Raw genomic sequence first — 13,952 nt, forward strand, 5'->3', positions numbered from 1 at the left:
TGCCAAGAAAGTAACCTTAGATGATGATGGTGTATTGAGATTGCAGGGGCGAGTTTGTGTGCCCAATGTTGATGGGATTCGAGAGTTGATCTTAGCAGAGGCCCACAGTTCTCGGTATTCTATTCACCCGGGCGCTGCGAAGATGTATCAGGATCTGAGGCAGCACTATTGGTGGCGTAAGATGAAGAAAGACATCGTTGCGCACGTGGCTCGGTGTTTGAATTGTCAGCAGGTTAAGTACGAACATCAGAGGATTGCACTTCCCGAGTGGAAGTGGGAGAGGATTACGATGGATTTCGTTACTGGACTTCCGATGACTCGGAAAAAGTTTGATGCAGTTTGGGTCATTGTTGATAGGCTGACCAAGTCAGCGCATTTTGTTCCTGTTGCAGCCACCTATTCGTCCGAAAGGTTAGCCGAGATTTATATCAGGGAGATTGTTCGCCTTCATGGGGTGCCGCTATCTATCATTTCGGATCGGGGTACGCAGTTTACCTCGCATTTCTGGAGAGCGGTTCAGCGAGAGTTGGACACCCAGGTTGAGTTGAGTACAACATTTCATCCCCAGACGGACGGTCAGTCCGAGAGGACTATTCAGATTCTTGAGGACATGCTCCGAGCCTGTGTCATTGATTTTGGAGGCTCGTGGGACCAGTTTTTGCCTTTAGCAGAGTTCGCCTACAACAACAGCTACCAGTCCAGCATTCAGATGGCTCTGTATGAGGCGTTGTATGGTAGGCGATGTCGGTCTCTAGTTGGATGGTTTGAGCCAGGAGAGGCTCGATTATTGGGTACGGACTGGTTCAGGAAGCCTTGGACAAGGTCAGGATTATTCAGGATAGACTTCGTACAGCTCAGTCCAGACAGAAGAGTTATGCAGACCGCAAGGTCAGAGATGTTGCTTTCATGGTTGGTGAGCGGGTATTGCTCCGTGTATCACCTATGAAGGGCGTGATGAGATTTGGGAAGAGGGGCAAGCTCAGCCCTAGGTTCATCAGTCCATTTGAGATTCTTGATCGTGTGGGAGAGGTGGCTTATAGACTTGCCTTGCCACCTAGCTTGTTAGCTGTGCATCCCGTGTTTCATGTATCTATGCTCCGGAAGTATCGCGGAGATCCATCGCACGTGTTGGATTTCAGCACTGTCCAATTGGACAAGGATCTGTCATATGAGGAGGAGCCGGTGGCTATTCTAGACCGGCAGGTTCGACAGTTGAGGTCGAAGAGTTTTCCTTCGGTGCGTGTTCAGTGGAGAGGTCAGCCTCCTGAGGCATCGACCTGTGAGTCCGAGTCCGATATGCAGAGCCGTTATCCTCATTTATTTTCCGACTCAGGTACTTCTTTCTTTTGTCCGTTCGAGGACGAACGGTTGTTTTAGAGGTGGAGAATGTGACGACCCGAAGGGTCATCACCGTAGTTCTTCCTTGTTTCGTGCATTCGAGGCCTTGAAAACCTCGCTTTTAGTTGCCTCGATTGGCGTGTGCAGTTCAGGCGTGTAGCCGGAAAGTTTTTATGTTAGAATATGTGAATTATGTGAAACATTTGATGAATTTTGGTATTAATATGCATAATGTTGACTTCGGTCAACATTTTGGGTAAACGGACCCGGACCTGTGATTCGACGGTCCCGGAGGGTCCGTAGAAAAATATGGAACTTGGGCGTGTGCCCGAAATCAAATTCTGAGGTCCCAAGCCCGAGAAATGAATTTTTGAAAGAAATTGTTTTTCTGAAATTTGATATGAAAATTTGAAATGAGAAGGAGTTAGAAAAATAGGTATCGGGCTCGTATTTTGGTTCCGACGCCCGGTACAAGTCTTAAATATGTGTTAAGCACTATCTATAAAGTTTGGCTAAAAACGGATGTCATATGACGTGTTTCGGACAAAAAAATGGAGAATTTGAGTTATGAAAGTTGAAGAAAAGAAAATCATGTGTTTGAGGCTTGATCCTATGTATATGATGTTATTTTGGCGATTTGATCGCACGAGTAAGTCCGTAAGATGTTTTTAAGGTTGTGTGCATGTTTGGTTTGGAACCCCGAGAGCTCAGGTGAGTTTTGAATGGGGCCCGGGAGGTCTTGGACTTAAGAAAATGCAGGTTCAGGTGTTGCAGACACCAGCGCGGCCGCGGTCATTTCCGCGCGGCCGCGATGCCTTTCTGTGCGGTCCGCGTGGCTGAGTCTGAGGGCTAGGGTTTCGGGTCAACTAGCGCGGCCGCGCACCAAAACAGTGCGGTCCGCGCTGGGTGGGTTCAGAGAGAGCCCACTTCTCCAATCCCTCGGCGCGGCCGCGGTGCATTTCTGTGCGGTCCGCGCCAGCCCCCAGAAAAATGTATAAATTCGGGATTTTTAGTCATTTTTCCACTTTTCAAAAACCCAAAACCTAAGAGGCAATTTTCCAAACAACTTTTTTTCTCCAAAACGATTGGTAAGTGATTTCTAACTTAATTTCTTTATTCCTTAACATCTTTTAACATAATTTCAACTTCAAATCAAAGATTTTCATGGGGAAAATTGGGTGTTTTGGGTAGAACCTAGGTTTTCTACAAATTGAGAAGTTGGACCTCAATTTGGGGTCCGATTTAAAAACAAATCATATATTTGGATTCATGGGGGAATGGGTAACCGGGTTTTGGTCCAAACCTCGAGTTTTGACCACGTGGGTCCGGGGGTATTTTTGACCTTTTTGGGAAAAACCTTGAAAAAATATATTTTCATGCATTGGGGATGATTCATTTAGTAATTATTAATTTGATTAAGTAACTTATGACTAGATCCGAGCGGATTGGTGGTGGAATCAAGAGGTAAAGCTATACTAGAAGCGTGAGTTGAGTTTGGAGCATTCGAGATAAGTGTTTGTTCTAACTTTGGCTTGAGGGATTAGGATTTGGATATTATTTGCTACGTGTTAACTGTGGAGTACGGTGTATAGGCATGGTGACGGTTATCTATACACCGGAGTCTAGCATGACCGTGAGTCGTAGTTGCTTTTAAATTCGAAAGATGTGAAACAGTTGAGCTAATTACTTGCTAATATAATTATGAAGTGATAGTTGAGAAGCAGATGAGTTAAAGAAGGAAGTGTGGTATTTTTCCCTTGCCGGGACCTATTGTTGATTTGTTCTCCCTTGCCGGGATGTTTAATCTTGTTGTATATTCCCTTTCCCCGATTGGTTGTGACTGTTGATTGGGTGAGGAAGAGCGATTATGCACGAAGGGTCTTTCCGTGCCATGTTTTGATAATTATGCACGAAGGGTCTTTCCGTGCTATGTCTCTAATTATTTGAGCACGAAGGGTCATTCCGTGCCTTGATGCGAGAGTTATGTGAGGAAAAGCATGAAGGGTGATGTCGTGCACTATATTTGACAGTTTTGGTGAGAATTGAGAGTAAAAGCACGAAGGTTGGTGCCATGCAGTTGTTGATTCACTTGCTTTCTTTCATAGATGCTAATTATTCAGTTTCCATCTCTCTGTTCGTTGGTCTTATATCTAAATTGTTACACCCCACAACATGTCCCCTCCCTATTATCTGTTTAAATTCTGTATATCTTTCTGTTGTTGCATATATATCTGTACAAGTTATTTGAGGTAGGTCCGGTCTAGCCTCGTCACTACCTCGCCGGGGTTAGGCCAGGCACTTACCAGCACATGGGGTCGGTTGTGCTGATGCTACACTTCTGTGCCCTTTTTGTGCATAGATTCGGGAGTAGCTTACGGACCGCAGTAGCAGTAGATTGGGAGCGTGCCTTCAGTCCAGAGACTCCTAGGTAGTTCGCTGGCGTGTGTGGGCCCTGAGTCTCATCTATTTTATTTCTGTTTGTTTTCATTGTATCGAAGCAGACTCCTTATGTATTTTCTTTCAAACTCTTATTTGTAGTATCTTATAGTAGTCCGTGAGTATTGTGACACTAAATCTTGGGTAGAGGATGATGTTAATTTTTCCGCATTTTCGTTCATTTTATATTAAATTAAGGCTTCCGCTTGAATTTATTGATTTTATTATTATCTTGTTGAAAATTAGTTGAAAAGGTATGTTAAGGTTGGCTTGCCTAGCTCCGACAGTAGGCGCCATCACGACACCCGATGATGGGAAATCCGGGTCGTGACAATTATACATTTTGATACACCTATATACATAATATAGCTACATTGTATAAAATATAATTTTTATTCAAATCTCTATTAAATGACTTCAAATTTTATAATAAAAAAAAAAACCTCCTTAGACTATTTCTAATAAGTTCAACACACATCCACTTCAAATGTCTCGCAAAATCAAAGTCGAAATTTAAATTCACTTATTGATACTCGCCCAACAATGATGGGTTATCTTAAAGATTTAATGTTCACCACCCAAATAGATTTGGTTTGTTGAGCTAATATTTGATCACAATTATTGATTCAGAGATTGAGTTAGAAGCTTGAGCTTTTAAAAAAAAAACTAATCAGCAATTTCAAGAACCGATTGGAGTTAAGGTTGTATTGTGGTCCGGGCCTAAACGGGCCAAACGTGTTGGGCCTAATGGTCCCGGGCTTTGGCGGGCTGGGTTTGGCGGTCCCGGGCCAAACGGTCCCAATGGGTGGAACTGGCCCACTGTGGTCCTAAGCCCACATGGTCCCGGGCTAAATGGGCCGGGCCCACGGGCCTAAACGGGCCTTTTCGTTCCGGGCTATTTTTTTTAAAATTTTTTTATCTAAGGCAATTTCTTGTAGAGGAGGGTGTTATCTTTTACTCCAGAATATATTCCCCAAAACATATGTATATATAATCATATATAGCTATATATATATATATATATAGTTTTATATGTATTAGATATATAATATATACTATATCAAATTTAAACACAAAATAAATTGCAAAGAAATATTCAAGGGAATGTCTTATAATTTTTATTATTACGACATTAACAAAAAATGGCAATATCTTTCTTAGTCTTCCTCCCCCAATGGAATGAGCACAACAAGGTACTAATACCACCATTAAAAGAAAAAAAAACTAAGGAAGATGTGCCAAAATACAAGTTACATATTAGTCTATGTATTATCTCTAACAAATCTCATAAATCCTTCAAGGTCCGGAGGAATTTCCGTTGGTGGTGGTGGAAAAGAAGCTTGTTCATTACCACTTCCGGGCGAAGCAGCATCCTGCGCAAGTTCCGCTAGCATTTCTTCATAAGCTTCGTCTATCTTCGGTTGTGATTCTGCAAGTCCAAAATTTCTTCTTTCCAAATGAATCCAATCTTTGAAGAGTACTGATTTTTCCAAGCTCTCCCTCATAGATGCTCTATGATCACCTATTTGAAGTCTCGCTTGACTGAAAGCGCTCTCCGATGCAACTGTTGAAGCTTGAATACTTAAAATATCTCGAGCCATCCTTGAAAGAATCAGATAGTGTTTTTGTTTGTCCTTCCACCATTTCAAAACATCGAAGGAGCCGTCGGGATTCTCTGATTCAAGTCCCTGCGTCAAATAAACTTGAAGCTCATTTAGTTGTGAACTATCACCAATATTATCACCTTGAGAACCCCTGAACTCTGTCCAAGAACTAAGGGTTTTTAGGCCCGCAGTTCTTTTAGATGATTGCGAACTAGACGAAGTAGGAGTTGAAACATTTGGTCTAGCATGATCTAAGGCAAGTTGATAAGTATTATAAATTGTTTGAGCATTTATTTTAATTGAGGCTTTTGCATATCCAAGTGTAGCATATTCCTCAGCTGAAAGTGATAAAGCGTTATAAATTTTTGAATACCAAAAGTGAGGACCTTCTAATTTCATTGTAGGATTTAACACTGCAGCAACACCAAAAATAGGGGAGATAGGGAAAAAATATTTGTTAAACTTAGCTTTCATAGAATCAATAGCAAGTTGATAAATTACCTTACCCTCTGAAAATTGAGTAAACAAATCTGCAAGTGCTGCAATATAAACTAAACAGTTAGAAATAGTAGGATAATATTGCCCAGATAATTCATTTGTAGCAACATGAAATTGTTCTAAAAAGTCTACAAGCATTTTAACATCAGTCCAATCTTGATTTGTAAGGTGCTCATCATCATCATCATTATCACCTACACGAGCATTATATGTTGCGCTTATTGGGTTCCTATATTCATATGCAATAACTAAACTTTCATACATGTAATTTCATCTAGTCCGACAAGGTTTAGGAACTTTTCTTTCTCTAAGGCCAAATTCATCACATTTTTTAAAATAGTCTCTAAGTCTACTTCTACGGTTTGAATAAAAAAGCCAATTAAGAGCCATTTTAACCTTTTCAATTTCTACATTTAAAACTTTCATACCATCACCGACGATTAAATGGTAAATATGACAAATACATCTAACATGAAAATATTACTAAATGCAGGATTTAGTGTAGTTGTAAGCAAGCCTATAGCGTTAGTGTTACTAGAAGCATTATCCATTGAAACCGACATAATTTTATCTCTAATGCAAAAATATCTACAAATATATGCAACGGTGTTAGCAATAAACTTACCTATGTGGCGTGAATTAATTATTCTATAAGCAATAATGCGCTTTTGTATTATCCACTCATCATCTATTCAATGACTTGTAATAGTTAGATAATCACAGTCATTACCACTTCTACCAATATCAGTAGTAATAGTAATGCGACAATCTATATGAGTAAATAAATAGCGCAAATATTGTTCATATTCATGTTTATATTTATAAATATCACTCTTTATGGTTGCGCGAGGCCATCCTTTATAAGTAGGATTAAAAATTCTTCTAATATAATGCACAAAATGAGGGTTAGAAGGAAAACTATAGCGTAAGCACATAACAGTAACCATTTTTGCCAATTCTTCACGATCTTTATTTGGATCATAATATAAAATGCCACCGATAACAGTGTTAATTTCCGGTTGAACTAGATTTGAACCTGTACTAGGGTTAACCGTACTATCTACACTTGTCCCCTCTTGCGCAGCTTTCATTTGTAAATATATAGCTTTATCTCTAGGGTGTGTCTTTATGTGTCTAGTCAAACTAACCGTACTGCTACGGTCTCCAGTATATTTATGATCCATCAAAGACCCACAAGTTTTACACTTAGCCTTATTTTGTTCTCTTAGTTGAGTAAAAAAGTGTCAAACAAGAGATGTTTCGGGCCGTTTAGAAGGTTGTCTATTAAAAGTAGGGGTTACTACAGGAGGGTCAGACAGGGCATCAGTTGGGTTATTAACAGGACTAGTAGGTGTATCATCTAAATTCGGTTGCGTTTCATCTAAATCATCATTTTCCTCTACATTTTCAAAGATAGTTTGATAGGATAAAGAGCATTCATAACTTTTCATTTAATTGTTGACCTGGTGCAACATTATGGCAAAATTGACTATCGAAAAATTGAAAACAAGGGTTATCACTATCAAGAATAACAGGTGGAGGAGAACAGGTAACAGGTCTGGGTCGGGGAGCCGGAGGAAGATTAGTAGTTTGGCGACTAGATTCACCAATTTTAGATTTTCCCTTACCCTTACCCCCAAATATTTTTTTCAAAGAAAAGTCCATATTAATAATAATTATACTAAATAAAACACACAAAATTATAATATTAAAACTTAAGAGTTGGAATGAGTTTACCGAATTGACGAACAACTTCTTGAAAATTGAATATCGTTGAAGACTTGAATACTTCAATTCACCAACTTCACAATATTTTACGAAATTGCAATAATAAAATAAGCAATTATAGAAGAAAATTAGAGAGAGATTGATGAATTTGTGAGTAAAAATGAAAGAATGAGGGGGTATTTATAGTTGAGAATAGGGAAAAGTGTAATTATAAAAAGTTTGGGAGCCAAATGGCTATTTTTTAAAGTGACAAACGGCTAAAAATGCAGTCCAACGGCTACATTTTAATATTTGATCGTTGTCCCTTTTTAATTTTTTTTTAAAAAAAAATTAGCCGTTGGGCCCGGTTGAACCGACCCAGGACCGCTTGCCGGTCCCGGACTCCCGGGCTTTTTGGTAAGGACCGGCCCGCTATGGGCTTTTGCACCACTAGAGACCGGCCCATTTGAGACCGGCCCGCGGTCCCAGGTTGGGCCCAGCCCACAATACACCCTTAATTGGAGTTGGATGTTGAATCTTAGCCTATCATTTTTTAGTTTATAACTTGGTCAACGTTACACCCTTGAGGTGCGGTGCTTCTCCGGATTATGCATGAACGCAGAATACTTCATATGCCAGGCTGCTCTTTTAGCTTTGCGAAGTTTTATTAGGGTCATCTAATTGCAACATATGTTCATGGACTATATTTACGTGTAATTCTCTCTTAGTTTTATGTTATCATTTCGTGTTTGTTCCTTGAACCTTTGTATTCCGAGTCTACTTCAGATGCTGTTTGACTTGGTTATACTAGTAGGTTGTGGTTGATTTTAGATTTACGTCATACTTAAGACTTCTGCTATGTAGCTGAGAGCTTTCGGCTGTATTCATTATTATGACTATAATCTTATGGTTAATGATATCACGTTTTAATTAGACTTGGAATTAGTACGCCTGTTGAAGAGTAATAGTCTAAGTGCCAGTCGCGTCTGTTTAACTATCGTCAGGCCTCTCGATAACAACATCTCTATATAACAATCATTCGTTAAAAAAGTCATATTTTTTTCGGAATCGATTCTTATGTTATGTTATAATATATGTCCTCCATAACAACACTTCACTATAGCAGCCAAAAATATTTAGAACAAACGAGACTGTTATAGAGAGGTTTGACTATATTAGAACAGGAGAATTATTGCTAAAAACTTTCAAATATTTTAAACACCTCTCAATTATCAAGTGATGGTTATATTTTATCCTTCTTTAGTGAAACTTATCTCTAGGGCTACAACAATAGAAAAACCCTATGAGCATTCTCTAACACTTCAAATACTTTTTACTTTTCACGGTTAAACTATTCATTAAAAGCTAAATTACTCGCATTCAATATTTAAACCAAGTGCAATTATTTTAACTCTAAAGAGTTGTTTCCAGAATAATTCTTTTTAACTTTGTAAAATAATTTTTACAATTTGACGTGTTTATAAGTATTGTCTTGATTCATTTTTAAGTTATTCAGAAACCTTTACAATGAAGAAATCCAAAGAGGCAGTTTGTGCTGAAAATTACTCTGCCACCTACAAAATACTCACAAATTTTGTGTTGAAATAGCTTTGCTGCTGCCACATAGTATTAATTTTTTAGTTTATAAAAAAAAAGTGAAAAAAATTGCGGTCCCGGGAATCAAACCCAGGTCTTTCGGGTGAGAACCGAATATAATAGCGGGGTCCGTTGTTGACCTGTTGTTGCTCGATATCTCCGGTAGGGCTGTTCACGGTTTGACGGAAAACCGATCCAAACCGAAAACCAAACCAAACCGATTAAGTAAATCGATATTTTTTTATTTGGATTAGTTTTGGTTTTAAATTTTAAAAACCAATAATATTTGGTTTGGTTTTGGTTCTATTATAAAAAACCGAACCGATTAATTATATAAAAATATGAATAATTATTGATATATGATATAATATCTTTTTGTAAATAATTTTAAATACTTTATGCATTTTAATTATTATTTTGAATTTTGATTTATCCTACTTATATCTTAAAAGATTGCCTAAGCCCAAAAGAATAGGAATCGACCAATTTTCTTTTCCTTAAAGAGAATCTAATTCTCTAATCTACACACATACTTTTTCCTAATAAAAGAGTGAGAGAAAAAAATCTACGACAAGAGTAAAGAAAGCAAACTCAAATTGTAAGACTATAGTAGCTAAAGCTTGAGAAAGTAAACTTTTAGTTTGTTTTTTGCTCATTTTTTTCGTATAAACAGGTAAATAAACTTTCAGTTCCGAAATAAATATATAAAAAAGCATAAATTTAGCAAATTATTTTCAGATTGTTGTCTAGTGTTGTTTTACTATTATCGACTTATCATTAGCTTACTAGAAACCGAAAAACCGAACCAAACCAACAACAACCAAACCGATGGTTTGTATGTAATTTGGTTTTAAAATTTTAAAAACCGATTAAATTGGTTTGATTTTGGTTTTAATCAAAAATCGGCCAAACCGAAGTATGAAAAGAATTACCTCTTACCTAACATAAGCAAGATGAACGATGTAAAAGGACAATGAATCAGTAACAACAAGAAACTATGATACAGAATCAAACAGTTCCAATTGCTGAGTAATTTTTGTGGATTGCTGTAGTCTATTTGGTACATTGAGGCTTCAAACTCCTGAATCCAACATCTCTCATATGGTACCATTCAAGTACCATTATAATTTAAAGTTTCTTGCCTTACAATTGTCAAGCATACCAACAAAACTCTGAATGCGATGAACCTGCCAGGAGATGTAGAATCTGTAGTCAGAGACATCACTCAAGCACAATCCAACAATGGGTTCATTGGATCCATAGATCCCAGTGATTCCCGTTCAATCATATATATATATGTGTGTGTGCGCGCGCACAAAACAATAAGTATAGATAGAATTAGATACACATTTCAAAACTCACTTTCTCAGCTCACGACTCAAAACCCACAGCGTTTAAATATTGAATCAATCACTACTCAAGTAGGGCATTACGTTTTACTTCTCCATGATACAAAAGATTGATGTATCCCTTAAACCATCATTTAAAGAAAAGTCTCTTTTGAAGGTAAAATTTCTCAGAACTTAATACAAGAAATCAAGTTCAGAAACTGGAACTAATATACAGCCAACTGTGCTACTATTCCACGCATAATTGGATAATTAGACTGATTGACAAACTGGAATGCAAAAATTTTGACCTTTGAATCATATTTATTTTCGAGCAAGTCACACATAGTTCAATTATTTTAATGTGACAAAAAATAATTGGTGCAACTCTGAAGATTGACCTGGAAAACATCTGGTTGAACCTATTTGCTACCACTAAATTTAGATCAGAAGATGTTGCAGCAAAGGGGTAAGGACTAGTAACTCTGTTTTTAAATGCTATATTGAGATATTTATTTGATGATCTGTGGATGATTAGTAACTAATTTTGCCTTAATACTAGCTTTCTAAAGTATGCACCAACTCACCTCCTTCCTCCTCTCAGCTCTTGCTTCTCCATCTGCCTCAATACTATCCAGTTTAAGAAGCTGAATCATGAACAACTCGGTAAGCACCACAAATTCTCTGTCCTCAACTTTAGTACCTCTTTGCATAGCCTCCTCTATGGCCGAAACCTACATGCACGAGAAGTACAATTTACATAATCAAGACTTCCTGCATCTAAATAAAACCAAACAAAACCCTAAGGTTAATTTCACAGATGGTCATCTGACTTACTGTTATAAAGTCATAAAGTTAATTTTCCTAATAAAGAAATACTCAATTATGCTTATACCTCACAGAAAATAAAGAACGCCGAAAAATGCTAAACCCGTCTCTGAATCACACGTTGACTGTAACTTCAACAACTCACCTTACATATTATTCACATGGAACCACTTTTTTTCCTGAAAAAAAAAGACTATTCTTTGACCCTCTTAAGAAAAGTCAAAAGAAAAAACCATGATGTGCCGCATAGTGCAAAACACCAAGTATTAGGTTGGTTTGGAAAAAGAGGGGTTTAATAGTTTTTTAGTGGATATTATATAAGGCAGCTTCGTGGCTATAATTGTATGGCAATTTTAGATATGTGGCAATTATGTTTTCTGAGACCGAATTTGACATTTTTCGGTGTTTTCATTTTCTGTGATACATATGTCTAGTTGAGTTATTTTTCCAAATTCGATTTATAACTTTGGTACAATAAAATAAAAGTTAACGATCATCATCCGTGACAATTATCCCGAACTCTAGTGCCAACATTGATTTGCAAGAATACTTACATACCCTGTGTGAGAGCTTATCGACCTCTACTCTTACTCCTGCAATGGCTTCATAAGAAACCGAGGTATTTTGAATATTCTTCCTCTCTTTGCCTGCTGGATCCTCCAATACATTTGGCATGTCCTGTACACCAGCAATGTGTAAGAATTCATTGTTATCCTATTCTTTTCCTTGGGACAATAGCCTCTGAACTGTAGGATGCAGCCCAGTTCTATCAAAGAATTTTCTTCAGGCCCCACTCATTTGATTAACACAAATTAAAGCAATTAGTTCACAATCGTTTTTTAAAAAATAGCTAGTAAATATTGGCAGGGCAATATGTCAATATCTAGATTCAGTATCCAGAGTGTCACAATAGCTAATCAATGGCAGAGCAAGGATTTTTACCAAGGGGGGTATTAAAAAAACTGCAAGAATGTCACATCTGGGATCCAAACATGTAGCTCCGTCCTTGTTGCTAATTGCCACCCGCAGGAATAAGTTTTCTTCCATACTAAAGTAAATTTAGGTTTTTACTTTAAATGACAATGTTGGTGGCTGCAGGTGCTTGTGGGAAGTCTACTGTCTAGCTAAAAATCAAGAGCAATCATAAACAATCAATTTAATAGCACGTTCTTTGCAGAGTTGGCGTTGTATATAAATCAGACAGATGAAGGTTCACATACTTTCCACAACCAAAACAAATAAAATTCTAGGCTTCATGTTCTACTTTCTTGAAGTTGAGAACTTAACTAACATGAGCAAATAATCAAATAAGATCATGACATCAAGATATACCAGATTAACTTTGGAAAAAAGTAAATATAAGATATATCGGGCTAGCAGAACTATGAAAATCCCATCTAATTAAATAGGCTTCTAAATATCAACAACAAGGTCTCAATCTCAAGCAAGTTAGAGTCGGCTATATGAATCATCACTGCAAAGAGTGTATGAAAATAGAGGCGACAACAACAACTACACCTCAGTCTCAAACAAGTAGGGATCCGCTATATAAATTATCAAATCCCACTGACCATGTTTCTCTATTCAAATTCCTCTCAGGCCAACATTACACAAATTAAAAATAAAATTACTAGAAATTCACTACTATTTTCTACTGGCATACAAATTTCTAATAGAGGCAAAGAAGGAAAAGTAAAAAATCATAGAAGACTTCATGAAGTACCTCTTGGTGTAAAACCTGGGAACCCATAAGCATGATCTTAGCACCATTTAAAACCCCTGACGACTTCAATGTCATTCCATCCACCAAAACTTTCCCTGTCCATGAAAAACACACAAATTGATATACTTTCCTTTTTAGTCTGTCCAAAAATTCCAAAAGAAATGATACCTTTATATAATTAGAAACAATTTAACTCTAAACTTCGTACTTTTTAGCTTTAATGACATGATTTATAACCACAGAAATGTCAAATGACTTGTTTTAGACTACAAATTTAAAATTTGTTGCTGGCTTTCTTAAACTTCATGCCTTGTATTCCAATTCAGTAAAAAATAAAGCTTGATAGGGTAGAATTGAAAGAAAGTAACCTTTGAAGATGAGTTTTTGACCGCGAGGGAGGACATTAGTGTGAGGTTGAAGGAGAGACTTGAGGTGTTCGACAGTGGACTCATAGGTGATTTCCACCGGTATCGATCGGCCGCTGAACTTAACGTTCACCGTTATCGTGCTCCGATTATCAGTATCGCTTGTGCCCTCTTTCTCCATTCCTCTGTCTTTCTCTTGTACTTCCTTTTGAGTTAACTTTTTCACGAATTTAAACAAAAATATCACATTGACGAAATTGTCCTTTAACGAGAAATTGCTTAAAATATCATGGTTATGAGAACTCGTGTTTGACTTCCGCTCACCGAGAAATTATTCGTAGGAAGTAACTTCAATGGTCATATTGGGGCGACATCTGGGGGAAGGGGTATAACGGTGTGCATCGCGGCTTTGACTTTGGAGTTAGGCACAGAGGAGATACTTCGTTGTTGAAATATGCTAAAACTTTTGATTTGGTAATTGCCAACTCGTGTTTTGAAAGGGGGAGGAGCACTTGGTTACTTTCCGGAG

The 13,952-nt window shown here is 37.6% G+C and overlaps 1 protein-coding gene across 1 annotated transcript; it reads right to left on the bottom strand.

Annotated features, from left to right (window-relative positions):
• Positions 1–10,157: 10,157 nt before the first annotated feature.
• LOC107786466 (BAG family molecular chaperone regulator 4-like) lies at positions 10,158–13,635 on the bottom strand. The gene is made up of 5 exons (XM_016607951.2): positions 13,427–13,635; positions 13,059–13,153; positions 11,894–12,013; positions 11,095–11,241; positions 10,158–10,366 (listed from the first exon to the last, which is right to left on the bottom strand). Exons 1-5 carry the CDS (start codon positions 13,602–13,604, stop codon positions 10,301–10,303), a joined length of 606 nt encoding a protein of 201 aa, XP_016463437.1. The 5' UTR covers positions 13,605–13,635; the 3' UTR covers positions 10,158–10,300.
• Between the last annotated feature and the right edge of the window lie 317 nt (positions 13,636–13,952).

The sequence above is a fragment of the Nicotiana tabacum genome, chromosome 3 (genome assembly GCF_000715075.1).
Source record: "Nicotiana tabacum cultivar K326 chromosome 3, ASM71507v2, whole genome shotgun sequence".
In the NCBI taxonomy this organism is placed as follows: domain Eukaryota; kingdom Viridiplantae; phylum Streptophyta; class Magnoliopsida; order Solanales; family Solanaceae; genus Nicotiana; species Nicotiana tabacum.